The following is a 16,930-nucleotide window of genomic DNA, read 5'->3' as shown; positions in this document are numbered from 1 at the left end:
TGGAGACAGAGGCCCCAGGCCAGGCCCTGCCAGACCTGCTCTGTGACTGCAGACAAGTCCCAGCTGTAGTCTGGGCACCCAACTTCTTGGCTAGCAACCCTACTTCACAATCCCCCTGGGGAGTCATCCTCTGTGCTTCATCCCCCACCCCCTTGTCTAGAGTAGGTGCCTGTCACTGTCTGCCCTCATCTGGGCTGGGTGGATTTGTAGATGTCTTATTGCCTCTAATACCCAGAATGTATCAAAGAGCCGGCCCAGAGTAGGACATCTGGCGCCTGGAATTAACAGATGTCATGTTAGGATATCCATGAAAACACCTGCAACTTGGCATGCGTTCTCAATGTGAACCCGCTGCAAGGAGCTCCGGCTGATGGCTTATAGAAGCCATGCGCTCCCTCAGGCTCACAACCTGTCCTGTTCTGCATCAAAGGAGCCCCCTCCACCCAAAATTACATTTCCTGGGCTCACTTGCCAAAAGGTTCCTGGTTAACTTGGCCCATGGGAGACCCTGATGCTAGAGGACAGGTGGAGAAGTGAGGGCTCTTGCTTCAGATGCCATCAGTGCCAGTGCCCGTATCACCCACTCCTTAGTATAAGGTCTTGCCAGGGAGTCCTTGTGGTGATCCCACTTCTGGCTCTGGTAACACCCTCTCCTCCCTAAGAGTAGTGGCTTCCTGCCGTTGCCAATCTCAAGGTTGCCAAACCTTCCTGTCTGCCCTTTTAGTTCTCCCAGCACCTTTGCAGCTCATTTCCCATATCAAATCCCCATTGGGTGGAGGTGGCCATTTGCCTGATTTGACCCCTGCTAGACCTCTCCACTTCACCATCACACCCTACAACACCCCTGCCCAAATCCTGCTCTCCATATTCCCCAGCCAGACCACAGAGACCACAAACCAGGTTAGAGGCTGTTTCTTTATACAAAGGTAATCAACACCAGCATGCTGCTGCAGTTCACATTGGTCCTTCTCACCACTTCTGGGGCAGCAGAAGTCTTAAGGGTTGGGGAGTGAGCAGTCACTGCAGGGGAAAAACACTACACATGCCTGGGGACTGCCGAGCACACCAGCTGGGAGGTCCCAAAGGGCAGACACAGACACTATACAGTCAAGAGTACTATACACAGTGACAGGAAGGAAATGCAGAGCTGGAACTAACCACTGGTGGCTACTGACAACCAAGAAGCCCAGCTGTGCCACTACAGAGCTAGGCGTCGTCATGTAATCAGTCTTGCTTCTGCAGCTACAAAATGGGGACAATAAACTATACTTCACAAAGTTGTCATGAAAATGAAATAAAGCCCTAGCTGGTTTGGCTCAGTGAATAGAGTATCGGCCTGCAGACTGAAGGGTCCCAGGTTCAATTCCAGTCAAGGGCACATGCCTGGGTTGTGGGCTCAATCCCCGTAGGGGGTGTGCAGGAGGCAGCCAATCAATGATTCTCTCTCATCATTGATGTTTCTATCTCTCTCTCTGTCTCCCTTCCTCTCTGAAATCAATAAAAATATATAAAAAAAGAAAAAGAAAAAAAATGAAATAAGGACATATAGCAAAGTACTCAACACAGAGCCTGGCACAGAGGTGTTTAATAAATAATTTTTTGTCAAGAAAACCTTAGCTCAGAGAGGATCTTCTTCAGAAGGTCAGATGTAAGATAATTTCCCTAGAAATTTCCCATCAAGCAATCAGGATCCTTGAGCATTCCTTGGAGTCTGTAGTCTCTGGAGTGGGCAGGGCCCTGGAATATTCAGTGGCAGGGCAGTTGAGGGGGATGAGGGGCTGGACCCCTAAGGAGATTGCTACGGAACCTGGGTAGACACAGGAGTTAGGGGCTGTGCCAAAATGGTTCTGCACATAACACAGGCCGGAGGCAGGCTGGTAGGGAGGCAGGCTGGGTATGTGCCCAGGAGCACAGGCTGGCCAGGAAGCCAGTTTCTGGCCACTGGCATGCTGCATCTGAGCAACAAGGGGGCTCGGGGACAGGTGAGGGTAGCTGCTTTGTGTGGGGTAGGAGCCGGGTACAGGGTTCAGCCTGGAATTGAACAAGAGAAAAAATGGTCATTCAGCTAGAAATGCCAAGGCACACAGCACCCTCAGCTGTCATTCCACATGAGAAAAGCTTGGGGTCACTGTGCTACTTCATATTACAATGTGCTTTGGACACTGCTCTAACGGACTCTAAGTACTAACCAGGGAGAAAGATTAAACTCAACCAAACAGAAAACAGATGCCCAGAGAGGGAAGGTCCCACTCATGGTCCTGCAGCAAGCCAGCAGGAGGAAGGGATATTGGGCTCATGAGTGAGACCACCCGAGTGTAACCTACTCGCAGCAGCTTGCAAACTGGGTGGAGATGGGGACCAGATCACAGTAATCAGCGGCTGGCTCAGCAATTCTACCCAAAGAGAAAGGATCCATTCCTGTGGGAAGGAGGGTAGGAAGGCTCTAATGGGGTAACAAAGGGCTTGGGCCCTGGCCTTGTCTGCTGTGAGATTTTCTACCTGCGATTTCAGAAACAAACACTCACTCACAGCTCAAAGTCCTGGCTGGCTGAAACCAAAGTGACAGGTGTGGGGAGCTATCTGTGCTGAGGCTCAAGACCCCAAAACAGACACATGTGGCTGAGCCTGTGAATGGAGGCACAGCCTAAGTTTTACCCTCTGAACTTTTGTCAAAGTTCCAAATATGGAGAATGAATGCCAATACCATTGATGTCTGCTAGGTGATTGGACTAAACCTGTGTACATTGTAATTAAAACCTGACCTTACAAATCAAATGTACAGGTAAGTACTGACACCAGATACTTAATAGCACTTCCAGGACATTTTAAAATGTAGAGGTTTTGGCCTACCAGAAGTTCGACAAGAGCCTCCAGGGAGGCAAAGCTGTCTAGACAGCCATGTCAACTGCCCAAACACGTGTTGTAATATTGCCCGTGTGCCTTGTCAGACCATCTGACACTGTGTCCTGTTCTGGGTACCTATAGCAGGCCAGGATAATGAGGGACCAAACATGGGAGGAACTGAAAAAGTTACCATGTCCCCCACCCAGATCTCAATGTCACGGTGAAGCAGAATCACAACTGGCATCAGTGAGTCACAGTTATAGAGAGGTGACTGCAATTCAACATGAAGAACTTTCTCATCAGGGGCTGCCTTCGAGTGAGCTCCCAGCCACTAGGGGTGTGAGTTAAGACTGGGTGACCTTGACCACAGCCAGCTGTTTCAGAGGGGACTCTTTCACAGAGTGGGAAATTGCATTCGAGGACCCTTAAGTCCTCTCTAGACTCCATGAGAACAATTAAAAGTCCAAAAGCCACAATTCACCTCATTCTGTATTTAAACAGTCTCCCACACAGTTAGACCTCAGGAATTACTTGTCTGGAGCAAAGTCGGTGAATGTGCATCTTTTATTTTGCAATTATCCACCTCCCCCAAATATGTGCTTTTGAAAAATGGTCAAAAGGCTTTAAGCCTGTGAAGGCTGAGAATGTCCACCTCCTAAAATAAGAGCAGCCTCCAATTTATCCCAAACCCCATATCCAGGCAGTCACAGAGGGCAAAATTTACCTCACAGATGGCTGAATGCAAAAAGGGGCCACTGGCATCCTGACTTCACAGTGAGCCCTTACTTTTGGAGGAACAGTGTCATCTGAGCATGGACAGGAACCAGAGGAGGACAAGAGGCCGACAGTGTGGCAGTGGAAAGGGAGTAAGGAAAGCCTGGAAGCAGGGGACCCTTGCTCTAGACTGAGCTCTCCTGCCTGTGTTACAAGGAGAAAGACTCTTGTCCTCTTCAGGCCTCCTCTCTAAAAGGAAGCAATGAGGCTACAAGAGCTCTGACAGTTTGCTTACACTGTTCATTGAGAGTTAATGAGCCTGGACTAGAAATAGTAAACTTCACCTTCTCTTGCTGGGTGGCCAAGAAAACCTGATCTCTCATGTCTTGGGGTGTGCTACCTACTAAGCCACCAAGTCAGCTGTGTGGTCTGTCTGTGCTTCTTACCAGTATGCCATGCTAGAGCCCAATCCAACCTGCAGAGTGCTTGTCAGAGCTGAGGGCTGGTAATAACACTGTATAGGACCACTCCCTCAAGCTGGCTGTCACAGTCACTCACAAGTGCTTCTAATGCCTTCCCCCTTCCATTCCTGCTCACTCCCTACTTCAGATGCAGTTGGCCAGAATCTAGAGTGCTCAGAAGACATCTGTGCATAGATTTTCTGGGCCCAGAGCTACTCACATACTATTTCTTTTTTCCCCGTGACACTGAACTAGTCACACTATCTACAAGCCCTGGAATTGCTTTAATAAGATTTAAGAGTTCTGTAACTTACTTCCGGTTCTGGGCTGCCCTTCTTTCGGCTGAAGAACCTGAGATGTATTTGAATATCGAAATCCTCCTCATAAGGCTGAAAGGGAACTTCTGGTCAAGCTTCAATGCTATTTTCTCTGAGAGGTCGAAGGAATAGCAGTATGTGAGGCCATCTGAGGTTGGCATATTAAGTAAAATTGGAGACAGCTAAAGAGAGGAGTGCTGAACACTCCTCAGAGAAGAATACAGGTTCCCACATTTAATATACAGGGGCATTAGTGCTTTTTCCACCATAAACTCTGATTGGTTTTTCAAGCTCAGGGGAAAACAAAATTTAAGTTTCCATCCCCTATACCTCAGAGGGAACAAGGCCCAGCAAAAGGAGAGGGCAGAGCCCTGGCCGGTGTGGGTCAGTTTGTTGGGCATCATCCCAGGAACGGAGGGATTGCAGGTTCGATTCCCAGTCAAGGCACATGCCCAGGTTGCGGGCTCAATCCCCAGTGGGAATTGTGCAGGAGGCAGCCAATCAATGTTTTGCTTTCACATTGATGTTTCTATCTCTCTCTTCCTCTCTAAAATCAATAAAAATATATTTAAAAATAAAAGCAAGGATTGGAGAAGCAACTATATGCTACCCACAGGAAACAAGCTTTGAATATAAAGACATTAAAAATATAAGGATGAGCCCTAACTGGTTTGGCTCAGTGGATAAGAGCGTCGGCCTGCGTACTGAAAGGTCCCAGGTTCGATTCTGGTTAAGGGCATGTACCTTGGTTACAGGCACATCCCCAGTAGGGGGTGTGCAGGAGGCAGCTGATCGATGTTTCTCTCTCATCAATGTTTCTAACTCTCTATCCCTCTCCCTTCCTCTCTGTAAAAATCAATAAAATATATTTTAAAATACATATATAAGGATGAAAAAACATATACCATGCAAATCCCAATTTTAAGAAAGTAGAAAGTTGGAATAATGATTAGTATCAGATAACGAAGACTTTAGGGCAAAGAATATTAACATAGAATAAAGGGGTCTATTTCATAATAATAAAAGGGAACTCATTAAGATGACATAACAATCCTAAATGTGTATGCATCCAACTATAAAGTTTCAAAATATTTGAAGCAAAAACTAATGAGAACTGAAAGGAAAAAATAAATCCACAATTTTAGTTTGATTTCTATAGTTCTCTCAGTAATTGAGAGAACAAGTGAGAAGGCTCTGCCTTCTCCTTTTGCTGTGCCTTGACCTAACTGGCATATATTAAACTTTATACCCACCAACTGCAGAATGCACCTTCTTTTCACATGCACATAGAACATTCACCAAGATGTACCAACTGCTGGGCCAGAACTGAAGTTAAAAGAGCTGTGAAAGCCCTAACCGGTTTGGCTCAGTGGATAGAGCGTCGACCTGCAGACTCAAGGGTCCCAGGTTTGATTCCGGTCAAGGGCATGTACCTTGGTTGCGGGCACATCCCCAGTGGGGGGTGTGCAGGAGGCAGCTGATTGATGTTTCTCATCAATGTTTCTAACTCTCTCTCCCTCTCCCTTCCTCTCTGTAAAAAATCAATAAAAAAATATTTTAAAAAAAAGAGCTGTAAAATTACTAAGGATAGTCTCTAACCTCATGAAATTAAGAATCAATATCAAAAAGAAATCTGGAAAATCACCATTTAGAAATTAAGCAACTCACTTATAAATAAATCCTGGGTCAAAAAAGAAATCCCAAGGAAAATCAGAAAATACTTTTAACTGAACGATGACACAACATATCAAAATTTGTAGAATGCAGCTAAAATAGTGCATATAGGGGAATATTTAGGTTTCAATTTTCATATTAGGAAAAAGGTTTAAATCAATAAAATAAAAATAATAGCTATGTTATCAATGTGTATTTATATACTACCTATCCCAATAGATAATTGAATCACAAATTAAAAGTGATTTTAGGAATGTACCTATCTAACTCCAAAACTACCAATTCTAATGTTTAAAAGAGTAACCCGCCCTGGCCAGTGTGGCTCAGTTGGCTGAGTATCGTCCCAAGGTTACAGGTTCAATTTCTGGTAGGGTACATGCCCGGGTTACGGATTAGATTCCTAGAAGGGGACATGCAGGAGGTGGCTGATGGATGTTTCTCTCACATTGATGTTTCTTTCTCTTTCCCTCTCCCTTCCTCTCTCTCTCTAAATCAATAAAAACATATTTTAAAATAATAATAAAATAAATAAATATTTTAGATCCCCCCAATTGCCACACTATTTATATAAGGGATGTAAAACTTGTTCTAAGTTTTTAACAACCCATATGCTAAAAGCCTATCATTAAAAAAAGTGGGTGGCTTTTGTTGTGCGCATGCACATGCATGGATGTGTGCGTGTGTGTCTTATGAGAAAAAGACTAAACAAAACAAAATTCAAACAAACAAATCTGTTTCCTATTCCTTTCATGGAACATCTCCAGCTCATGGATATTTCAGATTCTTCTAATGAAAACTCTTAACATAATTAGTCAAATGTAAATTTACACTTAGTTTACAAGGGAAAAAAATCAAATCAGAAATTTTTGTTGTTAATCCTCATCCAAGGATATTTTTTCAATTGATTTTTTAGAGAGAGTGGAAGGGAAGGAGAGAAAGAGAAAAGAAGAGAGAAACATCAATGTGAGAGAGACCCATCGATTAGCTGCCTCCTGCACTTGGCCACGACCAGAGCAGGACTGAACCTGCAACTTAGGTACATGCCCTTGACCGGACTCGAACCCGAGACCCTTTGGTGCATGGGCCAATATTCCAACCACTGAGCAACACCGGCCAGGGCTAAATCAGAATATTTTACTAACTGGAAACACTAAGCGGGAATGAAGAGAGAGCTATATTGATATTTTCCAGAGGAGATTATAGCCTAGAAGAGGGAAGCGAGAGATCTACCCAAGGCCATGTGGTTTTCAAAGCTGAAAGCTATAACCCAGATTACCTATATCTGATCCCATGGCTCTACCTACATGACCCCTCTAGACTCTCGAATTTGGTTTACTCTTTGGGATGTCAATGTTCTATTATTCCCTTCTAGGAAGGATACATGCTAGCCCAACTCCAAGTCCACAGACATTACTGAGAAAAGAGGTCTGAGGAATGAGCCAGGAAGCACACAGCAGGAGCCATGGCACCAGTATTGAGGGTAGAACCATGCCGAATACCAGGGCCCTTCTCATCCGGGAGCGGACAACATTGACTCCCAGCATGGCAAAAGCCACTGGGGTGAAACCTCTGGCATCCTCCACCTCCCCCAACTTCAACAGCGATGACACGGCCTCAAATGACAAGTAGATGATAGCGGAGATGAGGGCGAAGATCACGGTGAAGAAACAGTGGCGGACGGTGCCCACGGTTCTCTCAAAATTGCCAGCAAAGCGCCAGATGATGATAGTACCACAGAGCAGGGAAACTGGATTCTCATAGACAAAGATGTAGGTCACCAGCCTGTAAACTGTAGAGGAAGTTGGGTTAGAGGCCTGACAATGGGTTGCTCCAAGGTGGGAAAGACAGGTTACAACCCACCTAGAAAAGGGGGAGTAGCTCCTAAAATACAGCACTGAGAACCAGTGAAAATCAGCCAGGAGCCAAGATAAGCAATGGGAAACAACAATGATCAGAACCCAAAAATAGAGGCATGAATGTCTAAATCTCTGTTCTTTCCCACACCTAGAGTCTTATCAGTGCCTGATTTCCATGTGGAAAAAAAATACTTTGTAGCACGAGATGGTCTTTGAATTTGTAATTTGCTTTATGCCCCCTTTTTAGGTTTTAATACTGACCTATCTCACCAGGCAGTTTGAGGGTTAATTAATTGTAACAGCTTCAGGGTGGATTGAGTGGGTGTCCCTTAACACTCTGTATGCCAGTCTCCTCGGCTGTAATCCTGACCTCTCCTTCCATAGTGGCTGTTCAGAGGAAGAAAAAAGGGACCATGAATTATTTTGCACCTATAAAGATCACTATAATCCTATCTAGTAAAAGGGTAATATGCAAATTAACCATCACTCCGTCACAAATATGGCAGCGCCCATAGCAGTCGGGGTGCTGGATGCTGGCGGCGTTGCCCCGATCACGAGCCCCAGGGTCCCACGTGCCCCGGTCCGCGGAGGGAGGGCGGGTGGGCCTATGGCCAGAGGCCGGCCAGGGCGTGGGACGCTGGCATCATTGCAGGCCGGGCTGAGGGACCTACCCCCCTCCCCCTGCCCACGCATGAATTTCGTGCACTGGGCCTCTAGTCTACATAAAATTATCACTAACAATATAGGTGTAAAACTCTGAAGTCTTCCTTAAAAGTGCTTACCCAATCCTACAGGTAGAGTGACACTTTATGTGCAATAAGACAGCAAAGTATTTAACTTTTCTAAAAGCAGGCATGTCTCATGTACTTTTGTCCTTGTAGGCCAAAACATTAAACTGAAGAAGGGGGACTGGTGAAGTGGCAGTAACACTGGCCTTGGAGCCTAAAGACTTGGAGTGGAATCTTGGTTCTATCATGTAAGGGAAGGCTGAACTTAGTCAAGTCACCTGGCCTCTTGGCTTATTTCCTCATTGTGAAGTAACAGATTATACTTGAGGCCTTCAGAGGTCTTTTATGTGTCTAATACTCATATGCCCATGAACCCCACACTCAGGGAAGCTGTAAATTAAAGAAAAAGAGGAGCTCAGTTTAGGCTGACATTTTGCATCTGTCTATGACCTCTCTGTATCCCAGTGGGGGAGTTTTAGATTTGAACAGGGAGGCAGGCTGTGATCCTCAGTCAGGCCATCTCTGTTAGGCTTCATTATCTGAAGCGTACATCATTGTTTATCAAATACTTCCACAACTAAAATTTCAAGTATAATGTGAAGATTCTAGAAGCAACTCTATATGATTTGGGGATTATATACCCCAAAGCTCCAGTTCCAAAACATCACACGATGAAAAGAAAAATCTGGGTTGTCTCAACTGACTTACAGTTCTGTTTATCTGCATTAAGCCTCAGTCTCTTCTAACGGGCAATAATAAAGCCTACATAAAGGGATCATGAAGAGGATTAAATAATGTGAAATGCTTTGCAAAACAGCAAGTCATATAAATTTCCCACTTCCTCCTCAGAAAAGAATGGAATTTTAAGAGCAAATGTTTATACTTAATTGCTCTGCAAATTTCTCTCCCCTAAAGAAATCTAGCCCCTCTCCCCATGAGCTGGGACTCTGAGTCAGGATTAAAATACAAACGAAGAAGCAGAAGAAATTCTAAACCTCAAGAGGCCAGTTCGCTTATACAGAGGTAGCCACAGATAAAGTTGTAATGTCTTGATGAAGACGAGAGGGAAAAGACATTCCAGTGGGAGGGAGTTAGGCCCTAAAGCAGACCTGAGTGTGTATATGACAAGGGAGGGGGAGAGGGAAAATCCTTCCCGGAACGTGCGCATGGGTGAATGAAACCTGTTTCCTAGCGAATGAATTGTGGGGGCCTTCATCAGTCCAGTGGAGACAGGGAAGGGAACAAATTAGAGTAGGGAAAGATTACAATGATGACGAACGGGGGCTCTGGAGAGACAAAGACGTGGAATGTGGGGCTGGTCCTCCGGGTAGAGAAGATGATGATGCGGACGGAGTAGCTGGAGGTAAGGTCTGATGGCGCGGGTGCTGGGAGGCCAAAGCCCAGGGCCTGGCGAGGTCGGAGGAAAAAGGCTGACACCAGGCGCTCGAGCCCGCCCTGCTCACCTTGCCAGTTGCGCAGGCAATCGGATCGCAGAGAGAGGCCGGAGGGCGGCAGGGGCGGCTGCAGCAGAAACAGGCGGGGCCCGGACACCAGGAGCGAGAGCAGCGCCGTGAAGAAGGTGGCGGACGGCACCTCTGGACGCAAGCACCAGCTTCGACGTCCGGGTTCCGAGGCCGCCATAGCCACCACGGCTCCCGCGCCTGCTGGGCGCCACCAATTCGCCGGCTCCTTCCGCCTGCCAGTGGCTATCTCCCCTGGCAACAGCGGGGCAGGCGGCCGGAAGCTCCGCCTCCCCCAGGCCCCGCTCGCTTCGAGCTGCCCAATCCGGTTGCGGGGACCAGCCTCCTTCGCGCATAGGCAGCGGGGAGTCCTGCCTGCACCCTCTACCTCCGCGGGCTTGTGGCCCCGCCGGCTCCGGACTGTGATTTGAATTTCATCTCCGCTCTAGGTACCTAATCACACACACACACACACACACACACACACACACACACACACACACACACACACACTGAGGTCTGGGGTTTGAATTTCATCTCCGCTCTAGGTACCTAATCACACACACACACACACACACACACACACACACACTCACACACACACACACACACACACACACACACTGAGGTCTGGGGTTTGAATTTCATCTCCGCTCTAGGTACCTAATCACACACACACACACACACACACACACACACACACTCACACACACACTCACACACACACACACACACACACACACACACACACACACACACACTGAGGTCTGGGGAGGTCCCTGGGTCATTCAGTTAAATGGCAATGACGGAATTAGAACTCAGGTCCTCCCACTGCTAAGGAACAGTTGGGGATCGGGACACCTATGCCATGACCTGGATTTGGCCAAATGTACAGCTGGGGCAGCCTTCCGTGGCTGGGTTGGAGAGGCAGGAACGTGAAACTAAAGAGGGATTATATGAAGGCACTGAAGTGTTAGGAATGTAATATACCACCTTAATAATCAAGATTTCAGCATTTGAAGTTAGAAATGCGCTTTTGCCAGAGAACAGCTGTTTAAGGTAGAACACTGGAATATTGTTTCCCTGATTACAGATGCTCTAGAAGTTGAGGCAACTTGCCCAAGGTCCCAAGTGGGAAATGGTAGTACTGGGATTTGAATTGGGCTTGCTAGGCTCGAATTTTCTGCCCTTTTCCCTATATTTCCCTCTAATGTCCTGCCTCTGTCTGTAAATTTGACTTGAGGCCACACAGACTACTGAAAAATAAATGCTTCCCAGTCTGTGCTGGATATGCAGATCCATTCTCAGGCCCTACTCTGCCCCTTCTCTGTAACTTTAGCGGTGTCTGTGTTCCCTTGAACATCAGGAAGAGAACCAGAGATTCTTTTGTGTTTAGTACTAAAATATAAGCATAATTTTCCAGACATAAATATAAAGCAGTGGGGCATATTTAAATGAATACTGTGTACATGTAAACTAATGCTGCTCATGACACAGCAGTGGGCATGAAAATTAAGGTTTTACTCAACAGGATGCAAGATATAAATCAGGATTGTGGTGGAGCAGCTAAAAATAGTAGGCGGGAACTGAGGCTGCTGGAACTGAAGTCTGAGCCTTGGAAAGAGTAAGGGGGTGGTGGTCCCATCTCCTCTGTGCCAGTCAGGCCATTCCAGGAGCTCTGGGTCTACTAGACCCACATTCTGAAAAAAGATGTGGAAAAACTATAGCTTGTCCAACAAACAGTGACCAGGATTGGGAGCGGGGGGAAGGAAGAGGGAACAAAGAGACTTTCCTTTCAGAATGGGCTTTCCTAGAGAAGAGGGAGTAGATTGATTCTGTGTTTCTCTGGAGTGGAGCACTGAGGCAGAATGGTGGAAATGGCACAATGGGACACACGCTTAAGAAAGAACTTTCTGACAGTTTGGGTTGTCCATCCATGGAATGAGCTGCTTTGATCCATAGTGGGCTTCCGGGTATGTGCAAGCAGAGGCCATCTGGTGACTTGATGAGAATGTTGAAGAGCATCGGGTTGAAGGTGGAACTAGATGCCTTTAAAAGTCTTTTTGGATCTTCAGTTCTAAGACTCTATAAACAAACACAAATGCATATGGAGGGTTGATACACTTTCCAGAGGGTTGAAGATAATCTCATTTGGTTTGGCAGAATGAGTTGTGATGACTGCACATATCCTACAGCCAAAGGCTGTGAAGTCGAATGCAGGGAGCACCCAGAGGTCTCCTGTCTCTAATTTTGTGTGTCTCTCCGATTCTGCCTTCCTCTCCTCATTTTTTTCCAGTTACGCCTCCAGAAAACCCAAGACCTTCCTTAAACTCATGGGGGTGGAGAACTGGAATGAAAAAACAGAGCCTCCTTCAGCAGGAGGGCATGGGGATGGGGCACCATGGGACTGTGAGATCATTTTTATCCTATCTGCTTTGCCCTTGGTCCACAAAGAGACTTCCAGCCTCAAATGAGCTACCCAGAGACACCTCTGTTTATAGTTCTGCTGGGCTTCCTCCTCCTGTGTGGAGAGTGCCTGGTTCTCCACATACCAGACTTTGAGGCTGGGGTACAGGTGACTTCTCAGGGAGCACGCACACCAATGTGGACATTTCTAGCTCAAATCTGTCAGCAAATGCTGTCATCTCTACCTGCAACCTATTCCTCACCCAGCAGCCTGGGTAGTTTATTAAAAAGTAAATTAGAGCCTGGTTGGCGTGGCTCAGTGGTTGAGTGTCGACCTATGAGCCAGGAAGTCATGGTTAGATTCCTGGTCAGGGCACATGCCTGCCTTGTGAGCTTGATCCCTAGTGTGGGGCATGCAGGAGGCAGCCTATTAATTATTCTCTGTCATCATTGATATTTCTCTCCCTCTCTAGAACCAATAAAATATATTTTTTAAAAAGAATGCTTATTTTAAAAAAGTAAATTAGAAGGTACTCTTGTTACAATTTAGAATTAATAGGACACCCCAAATGTCCAATTCCTTGCTAACCTTCTTCAGCTCATCTTCTACCACTCTACACGCCCTGTGGGAGACGAAATAATGACCCCCCCCCCCCGCCAAAGATGTCCATGTCCTAATCCCCAGAACCTCTGTGTAGCAAAAAGGGACTTTGCAGATGTGATTAAATTAGAAATCTTGAAATGGGAAGATTATCCTAGATTATTTGAGTGGGCCCAATGGAATCCTGAGTGTCCATTTAAGGAGACAGGAGGGTCAGAGGGAAAGAAGGTGATATGATAGAAGCAGAGGTTGGAGCTATTGGAGCTATGTGCTTTGAAAATGGAGGCAGGGGCCATGAGCCAAAGAATGAGGCAACCATGAGAAGCTGGAAAAGGCAAGGAATCCCCTAGCAGGAGTGGGGAACCTTTTTTCTGCTAAGGGCCGTTTGGATATTTCTAACATTTGTTGGCCATACAAAATTATCAACTTAAAAATTAGCCTGCTATATTTGTTGTTTTTTTTTTATATTTTTAAAATAAATCTTTATTCAGATTATTACAATTGTTTCTCCTCTTTCTCCCCATAGCTCCCCTCCACCTGGTTCCCACCCCACCTTCTGCCCTTACCTCCCCCCCGCTGTCCTCATCCATGGGTGTATGATTTTTTTCCAGTCTCTTCCTGAGCCCCCCCATACCCCTTTCCCCCTGAGAATTACCAGTCCACTCCCTTTCTATGTCCCTGATTCTATTATACTCACCAGATTATTCTGTTCCTCAGGTTTTTAATTCACTTGATTTTTAGGTTCACTTGTTGATAAATATGTATTTGTTGTTCATAATTTTTATCTTTACTTTTTTCTTCTTCCTCTTCTTTAAGAATACCTTTCAGCATTTCATATAATACTGGTTTGGTGGTGATGAACTCCTTTAGCTTTTTCTTATCTGTGAAGCTCTTTATCTGACCTTCAATTCTGAATGATAGCTTTGCTGGGTAGAGTAATCTTGGTTGTAGGTTCTTGCTATTCATCACTTTGAATATTTCTTGCCACTCCCTTCTGGCCTGCATAATTTCTGTTGAGAAATCAGCTGACAATCGTATGGGTACTCCCTTGTAGGTAACTAACTGTTTTTCTCTTGCTGCTTTTAATATTCTCTCTTTGTCTTTTGCTCTTGGCATTTTAATTATGATGTGTCTTGGTGTGGTCCTCTTTGGATTCCTTTTGTTTGGGGTTCTGTGTGCTTCCTGGACTTGTAAGTCTATTTCTTTCACCAGGTGGGGGAAGTTTTCTGTCATTATTTCTTCCAATAGGTTTTCAGTATCTTGCTCTCTCTCTTCTTCTGGCACCCCCATAATTCTGATGTTGGTACGCTTGAAGTTGTCCCAGAGTCTTCTTACATTATCTTCAACTTTTTGGATTTTTTTTTTTTGCTTTTTGCTTTTTCGGTTGAGTGTTTTTTGCTTCTTTGTATTTCAATTCTTTGACTTGATTCTTGTGTTCCTTCAGTCTGTTGTTGGGTCTCTGTATAATATTTTTTATTTCAGTCAGTGTATGTTTAATTTCTAGTTGGTCCTTTTTCATATCTTCGAGGGTCTCGTTATATTTATCGGCCTTTTCTAGGATATTCTTGAAAAGCCTTATAACCGTGGTTTTGAATTCTATATCCAGTCGTTTGTTTTCCTCCATTTCTTTCGTTTGTGATCTGATTCTTTGACGCCGCATTTTCACTGCTTCCCTGAGTTGGTAGGGTAGATTTGTGTGCTAGGTTTCCTATATGGCCCAGTGGGTCGGCCTCCCCAGTTAACCTGAGGTGGACACTCTTGGTGTACCCCTTTGTGGACTGTGTGTACAGCCTTGTTGTAATTAAGTCTTGATTGTTGTTGGTATCACTGGGAGGAATTGACCTGCAGGACAGTTGGCTGTAAGGATCAGCTGTGTCTACGCTGGGAGAAGTTCGGTGTTGGAGACAGCCTTATAGGATTAGACTTGCCAAATTGCAATAGCCTCTGTGCTCAGCTTGGATGGGGTGGAGTCTCAGGGCGGAGCAGACAGTCTTGGCTTCCAGTCAGCCTTGCCCTTGTGCGCGTGCGCGCCTGCAGACCTCTGCCTTCCCTGGCTTCTGACTCCCTTCCACTAGGGAAAGCCTGTGGCAACCTCCGCAGCCTTTGTGCGCACTGGCATGCGGGTACCTGCCAACGCTCCCGAGTCTCCGCCCGAGAGTCCAGATTCCCCCAACAAGAGTGTGGGTCCCCAGGGGCTCGCCTGGAACTGGGGTTCAGTGCAGTCAGAACTGGGGCTCAGTGCAGTCAGGAGCTTCGGACTCCCTTCTGCTAGGGAAAGCCTGTGGCAACCTCCGCAGCCTTTGTGCACACTGGCGCGCGCACCTCCGGAACCCTGCCTGCTGGGGCTCTCCCGGGTCTCCCCCGGGTCTCCGAGTCTCTGGGTGCCTTTCTCTCTACCTGACAGTCCAGACTCCCCCTGTATGAGCCTGGGTCCATGGGGTTTCGCCCGGGACTGGGGTTCAGTGCGGTCGGGGGCTTCCTTCCCCCTTCCGCCAGAGAAAGTCAGCCAGGCTCTCAACCGCCCTTCCTCTCTGCGCGCACAAAGACCCTTTGCCGTACCTCCAATTCTCTGTGAGCTTTTCTCTTTCCTTCTAGTTGTAGAATTTCCACTCAGCCAGCTTTCCTGTGGTTCTGGATAGTGTCCGTTCTGTCTTTTAGTTGTAGTTTTGAAATTGTTGTGCGAGGCAGCAGTTTAGGTGCTTACCTATGCCGCCATCTTGGTTTCTCTAGCCTGCTATATTTGGTCAAACAATTAACTCTCCCCTAATGCCTTTGCAGGGCCAGGCCAAATAATTTTGTGGGCCTTATACGGCCCAAGGGCTGGATGCTCCCACCCCTGCCCTAGAGCTCCAGAAGGAACAGGTCTGCTGACACCTAGATTTTAGCCCATTCTGGACTTCTGACCCCAGAACCGAAAGATTATAAAGTTGTTTTTTCCCCAGTCCTTTTTATTATAGTAAAATACATATAACATTTACCATTTTAACCATTTTAAGTGTGCAGTTAAGTGCTATTAAGTACATTAATTTTGTGCAACTAGTGCCACCACCCATCTCTATAACTTTTCATCTTGTAAAACTGGAACTCTGTGCCCATTAAACAATAACTTCCAATTCCATACTCCCCCAGCCCCTGGAAACTGCCATTCTACTTTCTGTCCATAGAGATTTTGACTAGGCATCTCATATAAGAAGAATCATGCAACATTTGTCTTTTTGTGACTGGCTTATTCCACGTAGCATAATGTCCTCAAGGCTCATCTATGTTGTAGCATGTGTCAAAATGTCCTTCCTTTTGAAGGCTGTGTAATTTTTCATTGTATGGTTATATTACATTTTGTTTATCCATTCATCTGTCAATGGATGCTTGGGTTGCTTCTACTCCTTAGCTATTGTGCTTAATGCTGCTGAGAACATAGGGGTACAAATACCCCTTTAAGACTTAGTTTTCAATTCTTTTGGGTATATATCCAGAAGTGAAATTGCTGGATCATATAATATTTCTATTTTTAATATTTTGAGCAGCTGTACCATTTTACATTCTCACCAACAATGCACAATTCCAATTTCTCTGTATCCTTATCAACACATTATTTTTTTTTTCATAGTAGACATCCTAATGCAGTGGTCGGCAAACTCATTAGTCAACAGAGCCAAATATCAACAGTACAACGATTGAAATTTCTTTTGAGAGCCAAATTTTTTAAACTTCTTCTAATGCCACTTCTTCAAAATAGACGCCCAGGCCATGGTATTTTGTGGAAGAGTCACACTCAAGGGGCCAAAGAGCCGCATGTGGCTCGCGAGCCGCAGTTTGCCAACCACGGTAATGAGTGTGAAGTGGTAATTCGTGGGTTTTTTAAAAATATG

The 16,930-nt window shown here is 45.8% G+C and overlaps 2 protein-coding genes across 2 annotated transcripts in view; both read right to left on the bottom strand.

The window, feature by feature from the left end:
* The window catches only part of POR (cytochrome p450 oxidoreductase), a 118,379-nt gene extending 108,219 nt beyond the window's left edge, over positions 1-10,160 (bottom strand). Inside the window, exon 1 of the mRNA XM_080680945.1 lies at positions 10,058-10,160. The gene's annotated coding sequence lies outside the window, so the exon portion shown is untranslated. The remainder of the gene's footprint in view (positions 1-10,057) is intronic.
* Positions 903-10,304, bottom strand: RHBDD2 (rhomboid domain containing 2). The gene is made up of 4 exons (XM_080680947.1): positions 10,058-10,304; positions 7,392-7,799; positions 4,334-4,484; positions 903-2,031 (listed from the first exon to the last, which is right to left on the bottom strand). Exons 1-4 carry the CDS (start codon positions 10,233-10,235, stop codon positions 1,677-1,679), a joined length of 1,092 nt encoding a protein of 363 aa, XP_080537073.1. The 5' UTR covers positions 10,236-10,304; the 3' UTR covers positions 903-1,676.
* Between the last annotated feature and the right edge of the window lie 6,626 nt (positions 10,305-16,930).

The sequence above is a fragment of the Plecotus auritus genome (genome assembly GCF_963455305.1).
Source record: "Plecotus auritus genome assembly, chromosome: 7".
NCBI classification, from domain to species: domain Eukaryota; kingdom Metazoa; phylum Chordata; class Mammalia; order Chiroptera; family Vespertilionidae; genus Plecotus; species Plecotus auritus.
Note: the sequence above shows the minus strand (reverse complement) of the source record. Positions and strands in the feature narration are given on the sequence as shown.